The sequence below is a fragment of the Pleurodeles waltl genome, chromosome 2_1 (assembly GCF_031143425.1).
Source record: "Pleurodeles waltl isolate 20211129_DDA chromosome 2_1, aPleWal1.hap1.20221129, whole genome shotgun sequence".
NCBI classification, from domain to species: Eukaryota; Metazoa; Chordata; class Amphibia; order Caudata; family Salamandridae; genus Pleurodeles; species Pleurodeles waltl.
Genome location: NC_090438.1, coordinates 318,556,366 through 318,583,623, shown reverse-complemented (window position 1 = coordinate 318,583,623; position 27,258 = coordinate 318,556,366). Strand labels below are relative to the sequence as shown.

The following is a 27,258-nucleotide window of genomic DNA, read 5'->3' as shown; positions in this document are numbered from 1 at the left end:
CCAGGATCTCGCCCTTCAGGGCCCACTCCTTTCTCCATCTATCTCTCAGGAATGCCTTGCCGGTGAAGGAACAGACCACTTTTCGTTACTGTCCTCACTGCCACGCGAAGTACCCTTAGACCAACTTACATCAGGTCTCCCATCTACTCAACAGTCAATAAGTACGGTACCTCTTCCCACTCAACATCATTCCGAACAGCCTTCGGCTAAAAGGTATGCAGCCGCTCTGGAACACCAGACAGAGGGTCTTGGTGCGCTAATGCCTTCTAGCAGTGGTCCGCACCTCCCAACTGCTATGCACCTCCCAACTTAACTCTGGCTCTGCACCAAAAAAACGTTCCCAGCTGAGTGGTTAGGCCCCGACTACTTCAGCATCATAACGCCCCTCGAGCCAACCCATGGCATCAACTTACTCCACATCGACACTGAGTGGACCATCGGCCTCTGAAACAAAAAACACTTTTAGATCTGAACATTTCAAAGCCAATTTGAAAAACCGGTTCTGTAGCGTCAGTTGAGCACATCCTCCATCAACTGCAGGAACAGCTGGACTCCAGACGAAAGCAAATAGTCAGCCAGCCTCATATGGGCTGCATCCTTGTTTGCCCTTTGGCTGCTGCTACTCCACCAACCAAAAAACAGTTGTCCGGCCACAAAGCCCTGGACACTCCAGTTCTGCAAAAATATGCAAGAATGCCGATAAGGCTACCAGTCTTTTACCTCTTGCACCATCATCACCCTTTCCTCCTGCTTTGCCTTCACCCTCATCACCTCATTCTTCAGGGGACCCACTTGATATTTCACCTCAGGGGGGTCTCCACTTTTTTGAAGCAGCTGACCATGGTGAGGAGGAGGGGGGGCAGGACACTGTTGACGTTCCTCCACAGGGCGATCTGTGGGATACCTATAACATGTACCCATCAGGGGACACAGACCCTGATCTCTACCCTGCCACCGCTCCCCTCCCAATGGCTCTACATCATATCATGAAGTCCTCAGTAGGGCCTCCTCCTTTCATCAGGTGGAACGTAATAAGGAGCCCTTAGAGGAGGACTTCCTTTTCTAAAGACTTTCTTCCCCTCAGTGCTCCATCCAATATCTCCCAGTGTTCAAGGGCATGATTAGAAATACCACAGACATTTTAAAGATCCAATTAGAGCTTAGGTTATATTGCCCGGGTAGAGAAAGTACAAGGTCTCCCCATCTATTTTTGGGGTCAACGTCTACCATTCTCATTTGTCATTACCCGTGCCCCTAAGCAGTCAAAATCACAGACTAGTGGAGGTGACCTGCTGCTAGATAGAGAGAAAAAGAATTAATGCGGTGGAGAAAAGGATAGCAGTGCAATCAGCCAACCATTAGCGTAGTGCAAACTCTATATAAGCCTCCTTGTGCTATATCACTGTACCCACTGGGACGAGATGGAGGGCCTTCTCCAATACCTCCTAGAAGAGCACAGAAACGGGCCAAGATCTTGTCTCAGAAAGAAAACTTAATTCTAATACATCGATTCACTGTGTTTTAGATTCAGCTGACACTGCAGCTAGAAAGGTCAACACAAGCATTCTCCTTTGGAGGCATGCATGGCACCATGTTTCGTGGCTTAAGCCAGAGGTTCAGCAGAATGTACTGAACATGCCCTTGGACGGTGGGCATCTTTTTGGCCCCCAGGTGGACAAAACTTAAGAGAAAATAAAAAACAAGAGAGGGAAAAAGCAATGGAGTCACTACAAACACAGCCCCCTGTGGCACCTTTTATTGTCTTTTTCTACTGTGTAGGTTCGAAAACAACCCTTCTCTGACACCTCCACCTATTTTTAATGCACCTAGGCCCAGCACACCTCTTCAAGGCATTACTTCAGGGAATTCTACCCTGACTTACTCCATCTTCCTCCCGACCACACAACACCTGCCAGGGGACGCCTGCAATGTTTCTTTCTCACATGGCAAACTGTCACCTCAGACGAGTGGGTGTTGGAAATTATCCAATGTGGTCATTATCTAGCGCTACCATCCACATCTCCTAGCACTCCACCTCGCAGACCAAGGCTATCAGTAGAACATCAATTACTACTAAAAGAGGTGGTCAAAGCCCTCAAAGGGATTATAGAACTCGTACCCAACCACAGGAGTTTACTCAATATACTTCCTAATACCCCAAAAGAACACTTCTATATGGTAACCGTTGAAGATGTCATTCCACTTCTTTAACAAGGCGACTTCATGGTTGCGCTAGACCTAAATAATGCCTGTTTCCATATTCCAACACACTCAGCACATCTCCGATATCTCAGGTTTGTGGAAGGCACTGCCAATTCAAAGTCCTTCCTTTTGGGGGGTGACTGTTGAACCTTGGGGATTCATCAAGTGCTTTGCTGTGGTAGCTGCTCACCTGCACAGAGAGGGCATCCATGTATTCCCTTATCTAGACAATTGGCTTGTCAAAGTGTCAAAACTACACAGAAATCACAATAGATCTGCTTTACCACCTAGGGTTCACCATCAATGCCAACAAGTCTCGCATCCAATCCCGGCAGATCCAGCCTTACCTAGGATCTATTTTCAATAAAGAAATAGGTCTAGCCTATCCCAGCCAAGCACGGATCTGGTCTTTTCTAACTCTAATCCCCTTCTTTAAACCAAATCAGCAGTTTACACTTAAGACAGTCATGCGTCTCTTAGGCATGATGGCCTCCTGCATTGCCATAGTACTGCATGCAAGGCTACACATGCATCTGTTGAAGGAATGTCTAGCTCAACAGTGGTCTCAGACAGAGGAACATTGGGATGATCTAGTGTTGAACGGCTGCCGTACTCATCCCCCTCTACAGTGGTTGAACACCAACAGCCTGTTACAGGGGGAGCCTTTCCTCAGCCCTGCTCTGCGGTCCATTGTTAAAACGGACACATCACTCACGGGGTGGGGTGCATACTTGCATGATCTCACAGTGCAGCTCCTGTAGGAGGCCAAATACCTGGGTGTCCAAGTCAACTATCTGGAGCTTCTAGCTTTTGGATGAATTGGTCAGGAACATTTGCCTGCGCTTTTGCTTTTTTCCCTCTCCTTCTGTTTATGGTTCGAAGGCTCAGGTAAACTTCTCTCATGCTCATCCTGGTAGCTCCCACATGGGCTCACCAGTCCTGGTTCTTAACTCTTCTCGGCCTTTCTGTAGTTCACCACGAGAAGCTCCCCAACAAGCCAGACATTTTCACTCAGAACCATGGAGAAATCAGACACTCTCAACCTAGAGATTTGGCTCTTGAGGTAATAGAATTTGGATGACAAAGCAAAAACAACAAGTGATGGACGGAATGCTGAACATTGTCAAACACTCACCCCCAGTCATAGATCTGGGTGTAAGAGACTGACAAATATTCTCGCTCGTGCACTGCAATTCTAGCACTGCTAAACAATGAGGGGCTGACGAATTACCAATGCATTCATTTTGAAACAATTTAGTAGCGATATAAGTTAAATCCATGGCTTCTTTCAACGCATTTGGACCGTTTGGCCACATTAATTTTTTTTATTCGGTATTGTAGAATAATGAAGTGCTCCTAAATCGATTTTAAAAAGTTTGGTTGCCGTATGGAGAAAATAAATGATCTCTCTCAACAGATTAGCATTAATCAACAAAAATCACTGGTGAACCATTCTGCTAAGTTCACTAACGCAATTAAATTGCAGTGTAGGTCAACTACTTTCCCTCTTAAAAATCTAGCACCACCAAATTATAAAGTGCCACTGGGCTAATTTACAAATTTTCGGTCATAAAGTAAGTGAAACCAATGGCCTTTCTAAAAAAAATAATAATAATAAAAAAATAAAATAAGGGCTGTACAACTAAAGTTCAGCCAGTCTACTAAATATGCTAAAGCCACTGAATTACAGTCTGGTTCCAGACTGAAGCAAATACCCCGTGCGATTTCGGTTTGCATCAAAGTTAATAAAATTGCTGCTTCAGTTCCAACAATAATATACCAATAAATCTGTCCAGGATATTAGTAAGAACGGTTGAAAATTCTTGACAGTATCAATACTTAAGATTAACCATATGCTCAAAGGGAGTACATGCCTCTTTCACAAAAACAACCATGCTGTGCTTGGCAGTCAATTTCTTGCGCTAGTGGAGCTGTTATTGGACCAAAAAATGTCTCCCCCCCCCCCCCCCCCCCCCCAGGAAAATTAACAGTGAAAACAAATAAATATATTGCTAAAAGTTTATTCCTGTTGTAATTGAGCAAAAGACCCAATGGATTTCAAATGTGAGCTGTTTACTAAACCACTATGTTGTGGGTACTTCATGACATAGTGAATCCAAACTCGGTGTGCTGAGGTGGTAATGGCCCTGGGCTCCCGTCCTAGTGCGTTTATACATCATTACCGGTGACAGTAACCAGAGGTTTCCAGTGCAGTGCTGAAATTTGCACAACTTATATATACATAGCTGAACCACTTCCACGTCATGTGGAAAGATACGTATACTATATGAATGGATGGATGTTTTAGGAGCTGGAAATTTACAGAACGTTCTTCAGACATTAAACGGCAAAAACCCAAACCACAGCTAAGCATTCTTTGATAATTTCAATCTTCAGAAACTAGAGCGTAACATATACAGGCAAATGTATGTCTGGCCGATGAAAGTTAACGAAAACAGTGGAATATTACTAACAAAGCAATTAATATGTGGAACTAGGATACAACCCCAAAGAAAGGACACTGCTTGAAGGGCACTGCAATGTCAATGCGTCCTAGTTCAAACAAATCAATAAGATGAAAAGGCAATTATTCGCAATATTGTAAATTGCCGACTTAACCTGTAAGGCACCCAGTATTTGGCCATCTAAATACACCTTCTTTAATTATCCACCTCAATATACGTATGATAGGAAAAGCCATGTACAGTTACTTAAAGATGTATCAGGGTAATAGTAAAGACACAAAGTCCTATCTCACATAATTATTACAGAACAAAGTTAACATTAGGAATAAATACTATTATGCATCAACATTTCATAAAGACATACAACAATTTATGTTACATACTTTCCTGGGATAGTCGAGACAACGGCCTGAATTTAGAATGTACCAAGAAGTCGAAGGTGCCAACCATTGTGTTAATAAGCAAGGCATCTATAATTTGTTTTTCATCTAACATACAGCAACTTTCCAGAGAATGCTAAATATTTGAAGAAATATAGGAAGTACAATTAAACTATTCAGTTATCGGTACAGTTGTTTATTAAGAACGTCATTAATGCTAGCCAATTTTAAAATCCAACAAGCATCATAAATGTTCATTTTACTAGCTATATCATTAATTCTCTGGTTGATTTTTATTTTATGAACTACTATCCACTACAACTCCTCTTTTGTATGGTATGAAATTGCCCAGTTAATGAGACCATACCCTCTTGTTCCGGACGCAGGACCTATATTCAACATTTTTGCACCTTACTGGTCTCCTGGTTTAGCCTACATAAAGAAGGCTGCAAAGGTCTATTACTGTGTACCTTACAATTTTGGTGGTCGTGGTGTTGTTAGTGTGTTCTGGTCTTAGCATGTTGTTATTTAATTAATCTTTGTTCTCAGTTAACCATCAGACACCACAAGTTCTGCAGTGGAAATACCTTAGCATTTTTTTCAGTCCCCACATTTCATTTATAGTTGCCAGACTAGATTGTGTTGGCAAAACAGTATTTGTCAACACATCTCTGAGGTTCCAGCTGTGTCTATGGGCAGTCAGGGATAATTCCAATTGTGCATTTGCTCCATTCAAAATAGGGCGGTGGTGCTAAATATGTTTGGCCATTACAATACTAGTAGGGAACTGGGTAAATACAAAGACAGTTCTGTGTTTCGGCCTGTGATTTCTGCTAGGGATTCACTTGTCCAATCCTTGTCCCACTTATACTTCTTGTTTGTCCCCTCCTACAAAACTCTAGATCCTTCACATTAATTATTTTAGATTTAAATAACCTCCATAACATCTGTTTCAGAGGGATGGGTGACTTTTGGTGCATGCACCAGTGTCAGTGACACGTGCAATTATATGCATTGGCTTGCTTGAAGCAACCTATATCCAGAACAGCACTTAAGATAGACCTCAAATCAAAGAAAGGTTAATAGTAGCTGATGCTTTTAGGATTTGACTGCAGATAAGATTATGGTTTAATTGTTCCTCTGCTCATTCAATGTTGTTTGCTTTTGATAGTAAAATGATCAAGCTCTCTATTGCTCACATAATTAATGAAAGAGCAGTCAACAAGAAAAAACTAACTGTGACAAAAACCAAATCGATGAAAATATTTGATCTGCCCTAACCACTGGTTACGGGGCTGGACACATTCCACACCTTTTGCTTTTTACAAATCTTTATTGTCAATACAGGTCTGGGCCGTGACCCTTGTGAATAAGAACTGTAGCAGTTCCAGCCCGGGCTGGACTGCATCCTTGTGGCATGGCCAGGACTAATGCACATATTAGTTAGTCTCGGTCTGTCATCGCAAAGACAAATGGCAATGTTAGGTTTCCGTAATCACTGTGCCATGGGTGCATCGTGTTATACTCTCCTGCATTCAACTTTAGCTAATTCCTAGACAGACTTCAATCGCTTCTACAGTGCAACCAATTCGTGAATTCTGGTGTATCAGATGACAAATCATTGTATTATTTGCCTTACTTGTCAATCAGTTCCCCAGCAGTATCACATTTTCTGAGTTCTATATTTGCCATTTATTATCAGTAATAAAAACACTTACCGTACACAGTTAAGTAGTCATAAACAAAATGCGCATGTCAAAGAAACAACCACATATGCCGCCCGTATATCAAGCATGTGCAAAACTGGTTTGACTATCTCGACAGACTGTTGCAACTACTTTGATAGTGTAACAAAGTATAGTAACAACATGCATGCAAGCATAAAGCAAAAATGTAGGTCCATCTTTGTAAATGGCCTCCTTGTCAGAAGAATGGTATTCACATGTGTGAAAAGCCTTCATTCAGATCGTGAAGTGCGCCAAGAATCCCTGTCTATCACTTCTCTTGTGCTCAACACCACCATCCTTGCATTCCCCATTGTGCTTTGCCACTGTCTTAAGCATGGTTGCAGTTATGTAACCCAGGACAAAAGAGGCTCCAGATTTTCTGGAAAATAGGCAATTGATCATTTATCTTAATAATTCATGGCTCTCAATGACTGCCACTTCCATATACAATAAGTCTGTCCGTGATGGTGCCTCCGACTACATGACCTGACCACAGCCAGTGCAAGATCATCCCCAGGATCCTTGAAACATCATGCAACACCAGCATGGATGCATTGAGGGGAATGCTATAACTACAAGGAAATCTCATTGGTGCGTGCATGGCTGTCCAGCAGCATGCCACCAAAGGGAATGACTAGAGAACATTTGAAATGCTCAGCACCCCTTTATTCTGGCGACATTGCCAACAGCTAGAATTAGGGTTTAAAATAAACAAATGCAGTAGCTGTGGCATCCATTGCTACCAGTATGGAACATTAAAATCGTATTCTTCTTCCCTCTGTCAATCTCCATGAAATCCTAGGAGTAAATTCCACTGCTCTGTATACTTTCTTGATGGACTGTCCTGTCATTGTTGCTGACGTTTTGCAGCTGGTTGTAGGAACAGGAGAAAGGTGACTATTATTGTCCCATACAGCATGGATACGACCCTTGATGTTGATGACCATTATTATATATATATGTACGACGTTATTGGGGAGGAAGTGGGATTATTTGGTGCTGTACCCAAGTCAGATTTCAGACCATGGACAAGTTGAAGATACCTCCAACTTCAAGTGGTCAGTATACCTTATTCTGATTGAAAGTCTTTCAAGGATTTCAGATTTCCTTCCAGTAGAATGTCTTTGATTTGCCCTCTGCCTCCTGCGGACCTGCTTAACCAAAAGAACTGAGAGCCCCTATCCTAATTTTAGTGGCCCTCCTTAGTGTAGCCTCTTCATGCAAACTGGCACCGCATGCGAGTATTATTTGGCGTAATTCAGTACATACAGGGTTATGTGCCATTCTGGAGTTCCTAACTTCCAGTAAAGGATCCCTACTACTACTTGCACTGGAAGGAGATGTTTTTCCAGTCACCAACTATGCAGGGAAGTACTCCCTTCCCTTCAACTCACCCTCCCATGAAATAGCTATGCCAAGGGGGCAAGACCGTGCACTAGGTAAAGAGTCTGTATCAAGCAGTCTATTTGTACAATCTGTGGTGTGGTCTCGTTCTGTTCCAGGTAAAAGTTCAGTGATGTGTCTCAGTAGTGCTCTAGGAGTTGCCATGGCTAAAGTCCTGAAAATATAATTTGATATGGGTGCCACATTATTTTTTAAGTCTCGCCTGAGACTCTGCTCTCACTCAAGATCTGTTTCTTTAAAAAAAAAAGAAGAGGGCTACAGCCCACACATTACTTACCATTGATTGGCTTCCTTGTCACTCGCGTCTTTTATTTTCATTGGGCCGCAGCAGCAGGTTTCATTCTGCTGGTCTCGCTCTAGACACCTTTGGGAAGACTTGGGTTTCACTGCCTTTAGATTTGACACCCTCATCCAGACTTGTTTTTTTTTTTGTGAATGAGCACCTTTTTTAATGCCACTGAGCTTCATTTGCATTGCATTCTTGCAAATGTGTGTTTTCTTTTTAACCTAACGTGGATTCTTTCTCGTAATAAGTTGGCTGATGCAGTCTCTTGAAAGCAGAAAGTCACTAGACAAGTAACCGAAAAAAAAAGCAGACCTGCAAGGCAGTCAGCCCTATGACGGAAACAGTCCTCTGGGGGTAATTCTTGAATACTTGCCATGTTGTTGATAAAACAGCTTCTGGTCTTTCGAAGGGAAGGTTTCTGGGAACTGCAGATGCCTTAAATAATATAGCTCTGAGTGAGTTAAGCACGTGTGACATAGTCGCCATATTTGCTGGCTTGCCTTCCTTCATTTGCAAACAAGCATTGACAAAGCCAATGGCTATGCACTCACATTAAAAAGGAGAGACCTGTTGGCATTGCGAATAGTTATCACCTGCAAGTTCCTCCAGAATGACAAGCTTAAAGAGAACATCTTTGAAGGTCACTGGTCTCTTCTCTAGAGTAAAAAAAAAAAAAAGAAAATCCTTTCGGATGTTGCACTAAAAATGTATTTCACTAAGCATAAGTGATTATTGATTTATGTCAGGAGTCTCCAGCCTTTTCAGTAGTGAGATCTACTTGTGGTCAGTGTAAATAATCGTGAGCTGCTAAAGGCCAAGTAGCTAGTGCATTATTCCCAGAGACCCCCAGCGCTTAGCTTCATTGATGTGCACATGCATTCTCAAGTGTACAACACCCACCCAGGTTTAAATGTTGCTGTTGCAAATAATACTCTGTAATGTAGAGTGCCGTAGACGGGTAGGACACCTCAATTGGGTTAGGTCCTGGACAGAGATCTACAGGAAACGGTTTGAATTCCAGCAGGGACTACTTTGCCTGTCATCCCTAAAAGGTCCATAACACGCATTCTGTCCTGTAACCCTTACACCTGTCATTCAAGCACCTGGACGCAGTCTGCGGAGTTCACCAAATGTATTTGCTACTCTTGATGTCGGCACATGCTACAGGCAATATAAAAAGCAGGGGGTCACGTCGGCAGAGTGAAGTAAAACCTGGTGCTCTGGTTTTAAAAAACATGTAAAGTGTGATCTGGGTGGGATTGGAGTGTTCAAGGTGGCTCTCGATGACAGGCTATAAGAAGATTGTCAGCTAGAGGTCAGCAGCATATCCCTTGGAGGGCCAGAGAGAAAGCGTAGCGCAGCCCGGTCTTGGAGTTCTAGGCAAACGGCCACTAGGCGCGTGTTGTTAACGTCACCACCCAAGAGATGCACAGTATCGTAGTTGTTACTCTGCCACCCCAGTGGTGCATATTATAATGCAGTGCCAGATTTCTGTGTTCTTTATGCCCCAGTGATGTAACTGCAACATCCGAATTGCATAGCTCTTTAAAAAACAGACCGCCTCCCAGACCTGTGGACATTGCATCGCACTGTAGTCCATTTCTTCAGCCCCTAAAAAGATCCTTGACTCGGGTTAGTGAGGAACAGCTAGAGTTCCTGGTTTGCTTTTAAAAGCGCCTGGAGGTTGTTTGTGAAAGACCATCTCCTAAATTAAATAACAAACAAAATGAAGCTATCTCAGCCATTGAGCTTTCCATATCCAGCACTTCGTAACCTGAGGACGGAATGACATATACTTTGATTACCAACAAAGTCCTTTGTATGCAAGATTCGCACTATGCTTGTGTTGCCTTTCCCATTTTTATTGTGGTTCTATAAAATAATATACAAAAAAACAGAGGCAGGAACTTCACTTTATGTTTCTTTGGGCTGTAAAGAAATGTAAAATGTTGCGAGAGGTGCTTTATTTAAAACAAAACAAACAAAAAACCCTGTGGAATGCTACAATTTGATAAAACATTTACTTTTTTTTTTATAAAATAAAAGTACTTCTTCGTTTTTACATTTTTCACTCATTTCAACATGAAAAAAATGTTTTACATGGATACATATTTTTTTTTTAAAATGAAGTACTTGCACGTTGACCACAAACCAGCGTCGGGAACCTTATGCTGCCAGTCCCAGTCCAAACACTGGTTGTGTTCTTTGGCCCAAAGTGCTGAGCACTACGCCACCTGCGCTGCGGGATGCAGCTACAAGAAGCCCGACCGGATTCCTGTGCCAAGGCTGCTGCCCCGACCGCAGAGGTTGCGTATTATAGAAGTATAGTGTGGGACAGTAGAAGGAAGGCCGATCAGTTCCAAGCGACCAGTCTAATACTGCTCGTGCTGAGCGTTTGGCACTGAGGTCACCCCCACCCAAACTAAACTCAATTCAGCCAGTTGTGAGCAGCTTCTGTGGGTGAGGGCGGGCAAAAACTACAATAGGATCAAAATAAACCAAACGATATTGACATGCTTTGTTTACTTTTAATGCAGGGTATCAAAGTGCACCAACATGGATGTTCTGTCCGTGAATTACTCACAGGGTGTCGACTGGTTAGAGACCCCTAATTTAGGTTGCCCTTTTCACAGACTCTACAATTAATTTTAAGCAAGCAAATAGTGTGTAATATGTATTCATTTTAATGCTAATATTCAAGAATATATGAAATGCAAATTCCCTTAAAAAAATATAATCAGTGCACAATATTGGTTGCCTTTAAATGTCTGTAAAATAGAGGTTTGCCTGGTAGCATTTGTCAAAAGATGGTGTTGGAGCACGTTAAATAGCCTTTCTTCAGATATAAGTTGTCTACAGACAAAGATAGTGTTTGATCAAGTTAAATAGGGGTTTTTCAGATATGAGTTATCTATAGACTGTTTTCAGTGTGTGTAGTCACATTATTAAAGTGGTAAGAAAGATACTTTTGTTAATGTTTCCTTGTTTACCATAAATATATATATAATAATATAGTCTAAATTTCGAAGTGGACACATGATGTAAAGCAAATCTGTTCAGTTGTTACTCTACTAATTTCATTGTTTTGCTTTCTGATAGTAAAATGATCAACCTCTCTGTTGCTGACACAATTGATGAAAGAGCTATCAACAAGAAAAAACTAACCCCTTTTACAATTCAGGTACCTTTATATATGCCCTTTTAAGTTGGAAAAAATGTAGAACATTTTTGTAAAGGCGTATTTTCATTGATGTTTAGTAGCAATCTGTTTACTGAAATCGCCAATATTAATGTAACTTGATCTTCACAGGAAAACCTGAACTTAGCCCTGAACTCTGCTTCAGCCATTGGGTGTCATGTTGTCAACATTGGAGCAGAGGACCTCAAGGCTGGCAAACCTCATCTTGTATCTGGTCTCCTTTGGCAGATTATTAAAATTGGTCTGTTCGCGGATATAGAAATAAGCAGGAATGAAGGTGGGTCAAACTGTGAAATCAGAAGATCAAGCCTGAAAAACACACTGTTTTTGTTTGTTTCTATATCTCATTTTTAATTGAATTAATAAGTAAAATGCTTTCAGCACTGGCTGCTTTGCTGCGAGAGGGAGAAACTCTAGAAGATCTCATGAAATTGTCCCCAGAAGAGTTGCTTTTAAGGTGGGCAAACTTCCACTTGGAGAACGCAGGCTGGAGCAAAATTAATAACTTCACCTCAGACATCAAGGTATTGTAAACTGTGGACTGGCATTCTATATCATCAGTTGTTTGATATGTTCTTCAGTTCTTGCTGTACTTTGCCACCCTTTTGATTACCTAAATGGTTTAAGTACTTTACGTTAATGGCACTGTATGCATATTGAGGTTTCATATTTTACCTGCAATTTGCTTTTGTAGAGGACCAGATGAGAAATCGCCTACTGTTGACGAATGTGTAACACCTTTAGAATTTTCTCTCTCCTTCTTAAAGATTCTCCGCATTTGATTCATACCATTGGATGGTTGTAATGCTAACATGCCAAACGTTTGAGTAAAACATCTAGTTTAAAGGTACATTTGACATACTTTACCTTTCAGCTGTAAGGTATCAGCTACAGTCGTTAATAGGACCAGTGGATTAGCCTACCATTAGCAATTGTTCCCACAACAAGAAGGCACAAGGGCTCTCAAAATGTGGCCACTATTGCTGCATTTTTTTATCAACTTTTCTTGGACTGTAAAGGCAATGTTATCTTCGAATTATGTGCCAAAGTATTGATAAATGAAATATCTATCTGCTTCATAAGCTTCTCGTTATGAAATCTCTGTTGCGCCCGTGCTTGTAGGAAGCTTTTATGCCTTTAATGCAGGTTTAGAATTCTGTTATAATGTGTGTTCTAAAGTTTGTGCCTGAGGTGGAGGTTCTGAGCCTGTCAGTTGGACTTTAGCCTGGCAAGACGGAATCACGCTCTGGCAGGCTTTTGGCATTAAAGCCTCGTTAACAATTTTCGCATTGCTAGCCGGGCCCCAACCCATCCCATCCTTGACCCAAACTGTTGTGATTGAACCATGCTCACAACATGGAAATTCGTAAAGAGCCTGTGATGCCAACATCCTGTCTGAGCGTGGTTCCCTCTTGCCAGCCAAGAGCCCAAACGACTGTTTAATGTTGGGATAATTGAAAGCATAAAAGGCAGCTGCTTTTAGCCCCTTTTATTGCTGAATGAAAGGAGGCTGGGATTGCTGGATTTTTGTTTCCATTTAAGAATCAAGGATTTTTTTTTTACCTATGTCTAATTTATAGACGCAAGATACACATTCCGACAGATTCTTTGCTCTTACACAAGAGCATTTATCTTGCCCCATTAGCTTAAAACATGCACGTACACAGCACACCCCCTTTTGGAAAATGTATAGAATAACCATAGTGTAGCCCAACAGCAGATGCACTTGCTTCTGGGCACAGTACCGTCAGAGTGGTTGCCACGGTCCACATCACCACAGATCTGTGATGAACACCGGCAGCATTGATTTACTTGCAATCTTGCTGCAGACATGTTTACATGTGCCAAGCCTGTTCTGCATGTGAAGAGGTGATTGGCTCCATCTCGGCATGCTATGAATAACACAAAAGTTTCAGATGCAGCAAAGAAGCAAACAAGTGCGAGAGAGCACATCACGGAGTGGGAGTGAGTGAGAGACACAAGGGCAAGATAAAGCAACACGAGTTAAGAGCGAAACAGAGGTTGGGGGAGCAACGGGAGCACGCTAGAAACAACGGAAGGGAGCAAACTGAGAGATGGGAATATTAGGGTGAATCACATGGATAGCGAGCTTTGCAGAAGGAGATACATACTCAAGGGAGACCTGAGGAAAATGCACACACCCTTGTAGTGTTCAAACAAATATAAAAAAGTAGTACTTTAAAATGGAGCAGCGAAAGGACACAATAGGTCCATGCTCTAGGGGAGGGACTCACACCAGAAGAGGAAGGAGAGCCCATGTGTGTCGAATTGGAAGCAAACCAACAGTGAAGCTAACCAGTGTTAAGTAGTGGGCGGGCTCTAAGCCCACTGTAAGATAACATGTTTCGCAACAGACAAGTGCATGTGCTGTCTGACGTGAGACCTACAAATGAAGTCATCTAAAGCAGAAGTTGAGCTCGCCAATACAAACTCGGCTGTTTTAAATTTGAGCTTGTGGAATTTCAACATAGAATCTTGCCCTAATTTAACATCATTAATGTGCAGAATGGGACTGAGTTAGGTCTAAGTTTGAATGGGCAATTTGGAGCCCGGGCTGGCAGCTGCTTCTTTCAACAAGAGGTAAGGCTACAACTAGGGGTGTGTGCTAAACTATAATCCCAGAAGAAAAGATTTGCCAACATGACACCACTGCAAAACATCAACTGTGGGTGAAATTCCTCACGAAAATTACTCTTCAAAAGCGGTATTTTTGCGCAAAGTGTTTCAGGCAAAACAGACTTTTTGTTCTGCAAAACGTTTCTACAATTTTCTAGCTTGTTAAACATTTAAAAAACGATGTTATCTTTGTTGGCATCTAAAATTGATACTCCTATTTGTATCAATGGCGTCTTCCATTTCTTTTTCTTAGAAGTTGTTACTTGCCTAGAACAGGTTTTTAGGTTAAAAGCCACCACTTGTGATGCACAATAAAGACATTAAAGGAATGGACTTTTGTAGAAGTGGGAAGGCTCCCCACCTTCTGAAATTATATTAAAACAAAGGTCATTGCTGGATGATTGCATCCAAGTCTTTTTTTTTTTTTTTTTTAAATCTCTTTTGTATGCATTGAAAGTTTGCCATCTGAGACGTGCGTCCCTACCGTTGACTAAAACAAATGTACATTTTGTGCCGATTGGTGTTTGGTAGGAAATGGCCAAACCTCACAAGTCTGGCGGACAGCATTACATTTTTTAACTTGTTTCTTCTCAGTCTTCATGACTATCAGGTTTTCTGCAGAAAGAGTTGCTGCGAAAATTGTACTTCATTATACGCCTGCAAAGGGAGTCATTGGTGGGACAAATAGGTAATTGTAGCACTGCCAACAGAAGTGTTGCCATCTTTTTGGGTAGCGTTTTGAGAACGGAGTGTCTCGAGATGTACATGAAAAAGATACATCTGTGGCCCATAGAAGACTCATGACTCATCCACTTTAATTTCTCCATTTAAAATCATTGTGATGTCATCGGTCTCAAGTTGAAACTGCTCTTAACTCTTTCCGCCATCCCACCGCCAGCCCCTGCTCCCCCCCCCCCAGCCCCCACCACCACCAAGAATAAGCTGTACTCGCAATATGTAGGTATGCGGGTGCTTTGAATGGTAGTGTATTTCTTCTTCTCCCTTATATCTTTATTTTTCTTCTGTCCAACCACAGCTGTTACATTGAAGTTTGTTGTAATGCAGGCCTACAAAGCTCTACTTGCAGCACACACAGCCAATTTTTAGAATGTGGCTTAGAATATGATAAAGTGAAATCTGCAAGTTTAAAAGCATTGCATTAAAACAGTTTTCAATATGTTGCAGGATTCCAGAGCCTATTTTCATCTTCTGAACCAGATTGCACCCAAAGGTCAGAAAGAAGGCGAGGAAAGGATAGACATGAACATGTCTGGTTTCAGTGTAAGTATAATGTATTATTGTAGTAACATGTTGTAGTACATTGATGGTAAAGCTTGTGCATCTAGTGGGAGCTTGGGAAAGCCTTGGCATTACATTAAGACTACTGTGCGTAGGCTCTGAAAAGGCACCCACAGTGTCTTGCATAAAAGTCGGCTGATGATTGCTATTCTTTTGCTGTTTGCAAATGTGGGCCACTGCCCCCTGCCTACACAGTTCCTGAGAGCCTGTTTAAGTGGACACTTTTACACAATTTGATGACACATTTTTTGTAATCATATAGTCTGTTTCTCACCAACTGGGCTCCAAATGTTAATTGTGTAAATGCATTAGTTTGTTACACAAACATTATTTTATCTTTCTCATGTATTTCTGCATTGATTTTATTTCACGTTTTTGATTACCCCGATTGCATGCTGACTGCTTATCCTTTGTGCTCCAACCCAAAGGCTTCTCCAGTGAAACGAACATAGGTTATTATAGGTCACAGTACTTTATTTAAATTGATTGCTTAGCAATAAAGTTAAAGTAAAATGTTGTTATCCTTGTGAAAATGTTGGCTTACTTTAGAAATTGAAAGAATAAATAAAACCTAGTCCATCAAAACACTTACTAAAGGATGAAGATAATGCTAAAAGATTTATAGAAACTGAATCGTAGACTGAGAACTCAACTTTGACATGAAACCTAAAAATTGTCATTTGGAAATGATCCATCAGCATATCACTATCCACTGCAAAATAGAGGCTTATGCTTGGTTCTCCAACTTTCTCACTGTGAGTGCACAACAGTTTCTTCCTTCTCTTCCCCAAGCCCTGTTAATTTATTTTGTTGAGTTTGCCTTCCGTGACCCTTATGGCATATGGGCCTCTGTAAGCCATATTCTTATAATGTTGTGCCAAAACATTCCTTCGATTTAACATCTTTCCATAATATATTTCTCCTTCAGACATGTATCCCCAGTCTTGGTCATAATCCTAAATTTCACAAGGTTCCTGGCATTGTTTCCAGATGTGTTACTCTGGGTTAAATCACTGTTTTCAGTTCCCAGACTTCCCAGCTGTGATATATTTTTTCAATCAGTTGTATGCCATTGGCTAGCATTCTTGACATGTCCAAGGAGATGGGCTTGTAAACATTCTAGTTTTGGGTTTCTGTTCATCTTACATCACTTATGTAAGGAATGCCATGGCTGGTGGTTTTGAGGAGATGGTTTGTTGCTTTTTTTTTTTAGCTAGCAAGTCTCGTATGTCTTCCATCCTTAGCAGCTTCACATTTCTGATTATGGGTGCTTTCTCTTATGGGACTGTCTGATGATAAGTAGAGACCCAAGCCCAATATCTGATTTTGCAGTACAGAGTGCATTACTTTTTAACACTTTATTCATAGAGCTGGGTCTGTCAAGAATGAAAAACAGGCTCCCTTAACTTGTCATGCTGGGTACTATAGTGTCAGACTGTTCAGTCTCATTGGTTTAGTTTCAAACATCCTCTCCCACGTTCACAACACACAGCTCTTTCTCTTCCTCACGGGCAAGATGGCCCAGTACCCCAATCAAGTTCAATGCCTGGAGAACTGAAATCACCCACTCGACGAAGACCAGCTGTCTGAAACTGAGCACCAACATCACCAAAAATAATGATCTCCTGGAAGAGCACTTCACAGTGGGACTGCACCTGGGGCTAACAGGCTAGGAAAGTCATACCCAATGCCACCTTCCACACCAAGAACCTCAAGATGGTCATCAGATTGACAGCAAACTTGACATGACTGCCCAAGTCAACACTGTCACCATCCCATGCCTCCATACCCTGAAGATGCTAAAGAAGAATTTCAAATGGCTCCAAATTAGCACCTGGAAAACAGTCACATACACCCTGGTCACAAGCAAGCTGGACTACGGGAATGCCCTCTATGCCAGAATCAACAAACAAAACTTACCCAACGGTTGCAAAACATCCAGAATTCTTTAGCCAGAATCACTCTCAATATCCTGTCATAGAGACTCTTGTTATAGTAACGAGACTGCTGGATTAGGGCGGCAGCATCATCGAGAGTGGGGGACTGAGTCTGATCCTGCACCATGTGACAGCTGTCGGCCTAACCCTTCAGGCCAGGTAGCAACACCTCACCAGTACCAAAGAGTAAAAGGTGATTTGTGGCAGCCTTTCGCATAACTTTTGGATTTCTGAGGGAAACCGTGGTAGAACAGATCTTACCCCTTTCTCTCAGTCACATATGTCTCAAACGTACAAAGGCAAAACAGAAGCAGGACTAGGTTCAATAGGTTTTATTGAATCAACTACATTCTATGTAAAAAGGCATGTATTGCGATTATAAGGATAATAACACATAATAAAGGCAGAGCGGGGACAAGGAAAGTGAACCATAGGAAAACTCCCACCATACTGTCACAACAGTGGTTCTAGAGGTCCTACCTGCACAACAAATAATCTGTACATTCGCCTGACGGTGTAAGACCTAATCTGCCTGTTAGAAATTGGGTTTTTGGTTGACAGTCAAGTTACCCCCTGTCCAAGCAAAAACCCTCACTCTAGTCAGGGTAAGTCACACACAATCCAAGATTATCCTGTGCCCACCCTCTGGTAGCTTGGCACGAGCAGTCAGGCTTAACTTAGAAGGCAGTGTGTAAAGTATTTGTGCAATAAATCATACAATACCACCATATAGCACCACAAAAATACACCACACAGTGTTTAGAAAAATATATAATATTTATCAGGATAATTGTAGGTCAAAACGAATAAAGTTGCAATGTGAATTTGTAGAGATATCACTGAAAAGTGATATAAAGTGTCTTAAGTCTTTAAAAAGCAAACCGTCTCTCTCAAGCACAAAGTACCTGGTTTGGAGTGGAAAATCTCCTCAGAGGGCCACAGAAGAAGAGATACGTGGAAAAAGGGTGTGTGCGTCGATTTCTCCCCAGCACACACGGACTTGCGTCGTTATTTTTCACGCGGGGAAGTCGTGCGTCGTTTTCTGGCGTGCGGACAGTCTTTCTGTGGATCGCGGGGATTACCAGATGTCCCGAGTCTGTGCGGGGATTTTCCTGCTTGTTTTCCGGCTGCGCGTCGTTTTGCGGGGCTGCGCGTCGAAATTACGATCTCACGGCAGGCGTCGCGTCGATTTCTCCTCTGGAGGTCGGGCGGCGTTGTCCTTGCGAAGCCGTGCGTCGACGTTCCGGTCGTCCCGAAGGCGTCGCATCGGTGTGCAGCGTTTTTCTCGCCGCGGAACAAGCTGTGCATCGAAAATTTCGGCGCACGGAGCGTCCAAGTGAAAAAGAGAAGTCTTTTTGGTCCTGAGACTTCAGGGAACAGGAGGCAAGCTCTATCCAAGCCCTTGGAGAGCACTTTCACAGCCAGACAAGAGTTCAGCAAGGCAGCAGGCCAACAGCAAGGCAGCAGTCCTTTGTAGAAAGGAGACAGGTGAGTCCTTTGAGCAGCCAGGCAGTTCTTCTTGGCAGGATGTAGTTTCTGGTTCAGGTTTCTTCTCCAGCAAGTGTCTGATGAGGTAGGGCAGAGGCCCTGTTTTATACCCAAATGTGCCTTTGAAGTGGGGGAGACTTCAAAGAGTGGCTAAGAAGTGCACCAGGTCCCCTTTCAGTTCAATCCTGTCTGCCAGGGTCCCAGTAGGGGGTGTGGCAGTCCTTTGTGTGAGAGCAGGCCCTCCACCCTCCCAGCCCACGAAGACCCATTCAAAATGCAGATGTATGCAAGTGAGGCTGAGTACCCTGTGTTTGGGGTGTGTCTGAGTGAATGCACAAGGAGCTGTCAACCAAGCCCAGCCAGACGTGGATTGTAAGGTACAGAAAGATTTAAGTGCAAAGAAATGCTCACTTTCTAAAAGTGGCATTTCTAGAATAGTAATATTAAATCCAACTTCACCAGTCAGCAGGATTTTATATTACCATTCTGGCCATACTAAATATGACCTTCCTACTCCTTTCAGATCAGCAGCTACCACTTCAATACTGTATGAGGGCAGCCCCAATGTTAGCCTATGAAGGGAGCAGGCCTCACAGTAGTGCAAAAACGAATTTAGGAGTTTTACACTACCAGGACATGTAAACTACACAGGTACATGTCCTGCCTTTCACCCACACAGCACCCTGCTCTAGGGTTTACCTAGGGCACACATTAGAGGTGACTTATATGTGGAGAAAGGGGAGGTTTAGGCTTGGCAAGTACTTTTAAATGCCAAGTCGAGGTGACAGTGAAACTGCACACACAGGCCTTGCAATGGCAGGCCTGAGAGAAGGGAAAGGGGCTACTTAAGTGGGTGGCACAACCAGTGCTGCAGGCCCACTAGTAGCATTTAATCTACCGGCCCTATGCACATAGAGTGCACATTACTAGGGACTTATAAGTAAATTAATAGTCCAATCAGGTATGATTCAAGGTTGCCATGTTTTAAGGGAGAGAGCATATGCACTTTAGCACTGGTTAGCAGTGGTAAAGTGCGCAGAGTCTAAAAGCCAGCAAAAACAGTGTCCAAAAAGTGGAGGGAGGCAGGCAAAAAGTTAGGGGTGACCACCCTAAGGCTGTCAGGTCTAACACTGCCCATCAGACCCCCTCCCGGTAGAAACCCATCTCCCATACCTGTGATTGTAGGTAAAAAAAGAGGTCTGTTGGTCTAGTGAGAATCCTGCCACATGGAGGGAGGGAAGGCGTTACGTCTCTGCAAAGGCGACATGCAGCATACAATGGCAACTGGTTGGAATTCCCTTCTATCATGTGCATCCTTGAATGAAGCACAGAATGAAAACGTTGTGCAGAGAAAAGAATAACAGAATTCTGAGTCAAAGGACAAGCTGATAAAATAATAAAAACATCTCCACTAAAATAATGCTTCTGTTAAAATAACAATAAGAATACAATTGCATATATCGGAGTGAAAAGGCACAAGCTGCAGATCTAAGCTAAAATAACGTGCCTGTGTACTAGCTAAAGTAACCTCAAAACACTCCCATGTCGCGCTAACATCACACGAAACCTGAAGGAGCTCCAGTGGCTCCCCATACACAAGCACAATTCGAACTCCTCACCCACTCGTTCAAGGCACAACATAAGCCCCAGCATACCTCAATAATCACATCTACTTTAGCAAACATTTCAAACACCTCCGCTCATCTGGATTCCTGCTTGCACACATCCCATATATATGGAAAATCAGACCCAGCGGTCGAGCCATCTCCTTCATTGCTCAAGTGTGGAACAACCTGCTGCTACGCATAAGAGCCTGATCCTCCCTTCTTGAATTCCGCAAAAGGCTGAAGACCCGGCTTTTTGAGTATTCCCAATAGACCCTAGGTTTGGCTACACTCACACCTTCTCAGCTCCGACATACCATGCTGGGTGATAGTGCTCTCTGTCTGTAAAACATAATGCAACATTGAAGGTGGCTTTATTTAATAAGTCTCCTTAGATTTCAGCAACCACAACCCAGTCTTGCTGGTTCCCATATGCTTGTTTATAAGGGGTGTGCAAAACCGATGTCAAACAGGCTCAGCCACTTGTAGGTGTAAAAAAGTACAGAGCGTGCAACAGATCTTGCCTAATATTTCATAGTGAGAAGTACTAAGCCCCCTATCTCAGCCATTATATTGTTAAGGAACATTTCTATATAAGTGGTTTGCACCTTCATTACACTCTGTTTGATTCTTTAGCTTTTGGCAGACTTCATTGTGACCTCAAAGATTTATCTTAGAATTATTTTACGGAACATATTTTATGTAATGTAAACCTTGTTCAGAAGAACAGTACGACGTTTTTGCAATAGACATTTGTATTAAAACAAACATATCAAACACAAGGTGCTGTACAAAGTGCAGTGAAGTGTCTAAAATACAATTTGGAATGTACTAGTCAGAGCAGGATTCACACACATCTACATTATGTGTGTTTACAATATGAGACAGAATAATAAGGCAATTAGTTCTGAATATCACGTGATTTTAAGTGCCCAATCCACGGATTTAGACACAATCTTCATTTGGAAGTTTGCTAGTAAATAATTATTTGCTGTCAAACAGGATTCTCCAGTTGTGCATGTACAATTCAAACTTTGTCAGTAAAATTCTGAGATTTTTGCAGCCTGGTAGCATTTTTTATTTATACTGCACAACATCGCCAGATGCATCAAGTTTGAAGGCTCATCACAGAAAATACAAACGAATATTCAAGCTCATGAAGAATAAAATGCAGAGAATTATATGTGGTGTAAAATTGATAAAAGTAACTTGCAACTAAGTAGCAGTTGTTTTCTTTGAATAAATGTACATATAAATTAATAAAATATCTTTCAATACTATTTATTTAGTCAATAGTGCAAACAAGTAACCATTTAACTATATACATCCTCTCACAAAATGTAGGGAAATTGCACAGGGTAATCAATATGTTTTTGGTGTGGCATTCAGACATTTCAAAATTATATGCGGTTATGTCGGAATAATATTGCATAATTTCACAAATATCTTGTTAAAATTATGTGAAATTCCTGAAAATCTACCATTATACTAAGTTTTATCACAAAAATAACTCAAATGACCAGAATACGAGGAGCAGCTGTTTGATGCAAACAGTTTTTTGCTCGAAATGCATCCTTGCATGCACACGTTTCTTGCTAAAATATAGTGGTACATGCTGGTTTTGGATTCTGCATAATATTTGTAGAAATACTCAAAAGCAAATTACATGAATTTTACAAACCAGCCATTTAATTAAATTTTATATTTTTCAGTGGAGGAAAAGCACATGGTCAGATCATAAACCCGTTGCACTGTTGCGCCACAGTGCATTTTCAGATTGGTGTGCAAGGTGGAAACAGGACCTTAGGTTGACCCTAGGACAGATGCAAACTGACTACCATGAGGCAGCGCATTAGCGAAAGACAGAACAGTACAGGCAGCACCAAAACTGCACTGTACTCCAAAGGTGGTGACAGAGATCCCTGTATGGGTGGGTGCAGTGAGTGATTGCACCCACTTGAAGGTGGGGGAGGAGGGGGGGGTCCATGTGTCACCCTCCCTTCTCCCCTTCAGCAGGCTGCCCTCCCGTGGCTCACTGACTGTCTGCCAACTTTTTTTGGAATGCAGTTATTTGGCCTTCTATTGAATTCCTGGTCTCTGCTTCCACATACACAATGCCGCAGCGGGTGCAGAATCAAAGTGATTTCCTCATTGCATGAGACCACACCCTCATTCAAATGAGGGACCCCTCTCAAGATGGCTGCACAAGCGTCTGTAGCCTTGTCTGCATCCAGTTCTGTAATAAAGCAGTGCCCCATGGGCACAGAAAGTTGGTGTACACGTCCCTTTCGTTCATAGGGCATTGTAATAAAGGGCTTTGTGTTCTTCATTTCGGAATACATCAGCAGTTTTGGGCACATAAAAATGTGTACTTCAAGACAAACATCTAATATTGTAACAGCGCCATATAATGCCTTAAAAATGTTGTGTTAGCAGGATATTGCTGTTTGCTCTCCCTCCTTCAGATGTGCAAATATGAGCTGTCTTAGTCATTGTAGTAGGTTTCACCTGTGTTAATATGTCTTTAAAGAAAGATGTAAACTCATTAGAAAAAGGTCTGTACTGTTTGAATGTTTAGAAACGGTGTCTGTTTGACTACATTGCCATTCTTATTACCTGAGAATGTTCTGTTGTCCTCTAGTCGCATGTTTAAGAATGCAATTTAATTTGAGGCTTCCCAAACATTTTTGTTTTAATTTACAATTCTCATTCTATGTTCAGGAAAAAGATGATTTAAAGAGAGCAGAACACATGCTGCAGCAGGCCGACCGATTGGGATGCAGACAGTTTGTCACTCCTGCAGACGTGGTCAGTGGTAATCTTAAATTGAATTTAGCTTTTGTTGCCAACCTGTTCAACAAATATCCAGCACTTACTAAGCCAGAAAATCAGGACATCGATTGGACTCTGCTTGAAGGTAAGATTGATGCCTGCTCAGACAACGTTAAGTGAGAAACACACATGTAAAATAAAGACACAAAGCAAATCTGTTCTAGGTTTCGGTGAAGCATGCTGTTTCTTGCCTTGATATATCATATTTGTGTTGCCTCAACTTCGTGTTCTGTATAGCAACCCAAGTTCTTCATCTTGAAGATGTAAAGAGGCCACAAGTTTTCATACAGCCACAAGCCATCCCAACTAGTTTCGTCCTACTTGTGCCTAGTCAGTGATGCATAGATTGGATTCTATGACACAGTGAGCAATGGATGTGCCATAGGATCCAAGCTATACCTGGCTAGAGAAGCATAACAAGATGGAAACTGCTCTGGGGTTGCTTGTGCTCCCTTCCAGAGAGGGCCTCGTTTGGCAGTTCGGGATGGATTGCTGCCTAGACGATCAGGGTGAGTACTAATTTGCAAAAGGGGGCCTTTGTCTAAAGTGGCACTGTGGGTGAAAAACAATGGGTTGGATTGCTACTCTGAGCAATTGTCAGTGGTTAGACTTTCTCCAAGCATTCCTCCCATCACATTTGTGTGACTGATACAATTATGAAATGTCAAGGACATACATATATGCTGTTTGATACTTCAAAATGTAGGCATAGACAATATTTTGTAAATACTGTATTAATAGGAAAACATTACAAATATACCAATTGTTTACTGAGAGATAAAATGGTATCTGCAAAGTCAAACCATAGGCTTGTCGAAGAGTCTCAGACTTGTACTAAGAAGCACCTGTGTAGTTCAGCTTATATAGTCTTAGTATATATTGTGAGAAGGAAGCCCATTACCAAAGGAACATCCCTCATTCCGGTTCTTCTAATGCATGTAAGTGAAAAACAAATCCTACTCTAGGAAAGTAGCAAGGCTTTGTGAAAGATAGTAGTGAAAGAATTTTGATGTTAAGCATCACTGATTTGTCCACCCCATGGTGCACATGGTTTCACAGCATCAGATCAGTGTCTTGGTTTGATCAGTGCCTTGTCATCATTTTAGTGCAGCAATCTCATGGCATTTCAGCCTTACTCTGCCGAGGAAATTGTGCAGGGAAAAGAGTTTGCATGTTTCTCGGCGAGTATATGCTCACTTTACAAAGATACTACAGTACAACTTATTCAGAGGTTCTGATCAAATGTCGCTCACAATAATTTCTAAAATGTCCATATGTGAGCCCTCGAGGGGTATGGATGTCATAATTGCTGCTTGAAGACCGACAGGCAGGTTTGGGTTCAGAAACATTTATTCAGATTAACTGACTTCCCGGGTAATATTGATTGGGGCAAGAAAGAAAAGTCAATCATTGAAAGATTTAATACTTGAGAATAATGTGACACATGTATGTGTAGGTCTTCATCATTGGGATACTTCTACAGTGACATGCCAACCTCTCTGCATAGCCATATTTGAATATTGATCAGATGCTGAGACTCTTGCATATTAGCCCAGTGGCAGTGCTTGCGCAGAACAGAAGCATGGATGAAAATTGCTGTATTGAGCACTCATGAAGTCCAAAATATGTATCCTTTTAATCTTACTCACTGAGAATTTCCAGTCGGACTTTTGTAAAAAAAAAAAAAAAATTCAGACATGGATATATTTGATATTCCATTGCTGGAAAACTACAGATACAGATAAGTAGCCTATTATTTTTTTCTCAAAAACAAGTCTGATATAGCGTAGACTCTGTGGTTCATATTTGCTGTTGCATTGCACCAGGAATTGCACTCCAATTGAGTTGCATGTTTGGGTCAAAGCGGAGCATATGTACAATTGTTAAAAAAAAAAAAAGAAAATAATAATAATAATTAAAAAAATATATATATATTTCCCTGTATTCAATAAGTTTAACATCTTACGTAACAAAGCAAGTTACATTTTTAAAATCTGGCCTGAGAGCACTGGCACTCTTGCTTGCAAGACATTTTGTTAGCTTACTGTGGGCTTAGACCCCACCCAGTACCACTGGTTGACTTCGTCAGTCTTATTGCTTGCTTCTGATTTATTAACATATGCAGGCCCCATCCTCTTCTTTTTGACCTGGTCCTGGAGCATGAGCATACTTGTGTCCTTCCACTGCTTGTGTTTTGGGTGTTACCATTTCTTTCTTCTGAAGCACACCCGGGAGAATGCATGTGTCTTTGTTGTAAGGACCCTGGGTTAGGCACCCTTATCTTAACTTAGTATCCTGGTTTTGTCCTTTATAACGTGCACATTTATTCATGTTTTACTACTCATTTTAGCAAAGCCTTATTATTGACAATTATTTTTCATTTTTTATCAACTGCCTCTTGTGGGAAGGCAGAGTTCACACTGCACATTTTATCAAGCCATTGTTTGACATATAATCTGTACCTTTGTCCAAGGCTGCCATGTATGTTACATGATATTCCAACTTGTATTGCCAGCTCAGGAGCCAGTTCTTTAAATAAAACCATACAGAGTTCAGAGAAAGGGCCCGACGTAAATGTATGTGTCAAGGATAGAAACAACACATAGGTCTAGAGAAGGTTGAGGGCATTCCAGTCATGACCATCCTGGGACGCGTACCACACTACATGCAGCTTTGCTGATCCTGGCACTGACTCTTCAGCTTCCCGAGAGGATTGCCAACCAGACAACAGGCAGGTCCCTGCTATTCTATTCAGGTATGGGGTAGGGGCTACTCCCTTAGTTTGGGTTAGGTAGAAGGGTTACAACCACTGTGCTCTAAAATCTAGACATAGGGTTTGGTAGGAATCTCTAGAATCCCTGCACTTTCTAGAATTACACAACATGGTGGGGTTGTTCATCTTCTTTACTTGGTTGTAATGATTATTACAGTGTTATGTTTCATCTGCCTTATAATCGCAGCACATGCTTTTTGTTTTAAGATGCAGTTGCTTCAGTAAGTGCATTGAAATCCAGTTTGCATCTCATGTCCTACCTTGGAATGTCTGAGTAACTAAGTGAAAGGGGTATGATCTGTTTCCATGACTTACCTGAGAAGTCAGTGTCAGGTTTACCTTGCCATGAATCACCTCTCCCCTGATAGGTGTGTGTGAGGCACTGCAAGCTAGCCAGGAGTTAGGGGTGTGTGAAGCACTGCGAGCTAGCCAGGAGTTAGGCTGACAGCTACCAAGTGGTATGGGGTTGACTCAGTCTTCTACACTCGGTGGTGCTGCTGCCCTAAACACGCATTCTTATTACCAAAATAGGAACCACACAACTTGGAGCTACCAATATTAGGTCAGGTATTTATTTAACAGATCTCCTGAGTAATTCTATCTCATGCCAAAAGGGCCCTAATCACCTTTTATATGGAGACGTCTGTGGTGTTGGGGAAAAATCCTCCTCACCTGTATAAGTAGTACCTCTACTAGTCTGTAGGTTGTTTTAAGCTTGAACTTTAAAAGGTTCTACCTCTGAATCTTATTTTATAAATGGGCTTTCTAATGGGGCGGAGGTGTTACGTTTGTGGTAGAGGCACACAAGTGTACAAAACAGATGCTTACTCTTCATGGGTCACTTTTCCTGCAGTCAATGCTAATACAAATACGTTTCACTTATACACTGTAGCCAACACACATGCACAATACAGAGCTTATCAAAACTTAGAAATACCATTAACATACCAAGAACACCATAACTGGTTTCAAGGTGCCCTACCACACAATAATGAGCATGTTAAGAAGGGGCCTCATGGCCAGTT

General features: G+C 41.9%; 1 protein-coding gene across 3 annotated transcripts in view; it reads left to right on the top strand.

Annotated features, from left to right (window-relative positions):
- The window catches only part of PLS3 (plastin 3), a 355,067-nt gene that overhangs the window by 252,211 nt on the left and 75,598 nt on the right, over positions 1–27,258 (top strand). For all 3 annotated transcript variants that reach the window (XM_069212548.1, XM_069212549.1, XM_069212550.1), the window contains exons 6-10: positions 11,564–11,645; positions 11,775–11,940; positions 12,045–12,187; positions 15,486–15,581; positions 23,350–23,545. In XM_069212548.1, the coding sequence (XP_069068649.1) occupies positions 11,564–11,645; positions 11,775–11,940; positions 12,045–12,187; positions 15,486–15,581; positions 23,350–23,545 (683 nt within the window). The remainder of the gene's footprint in view (positions 1–11,563; positions 11,646–11,774; positions 11,941–12,044; positions 12,188–15,485; positions 15,582–23,349; positions 23,546–27,258) is intronic.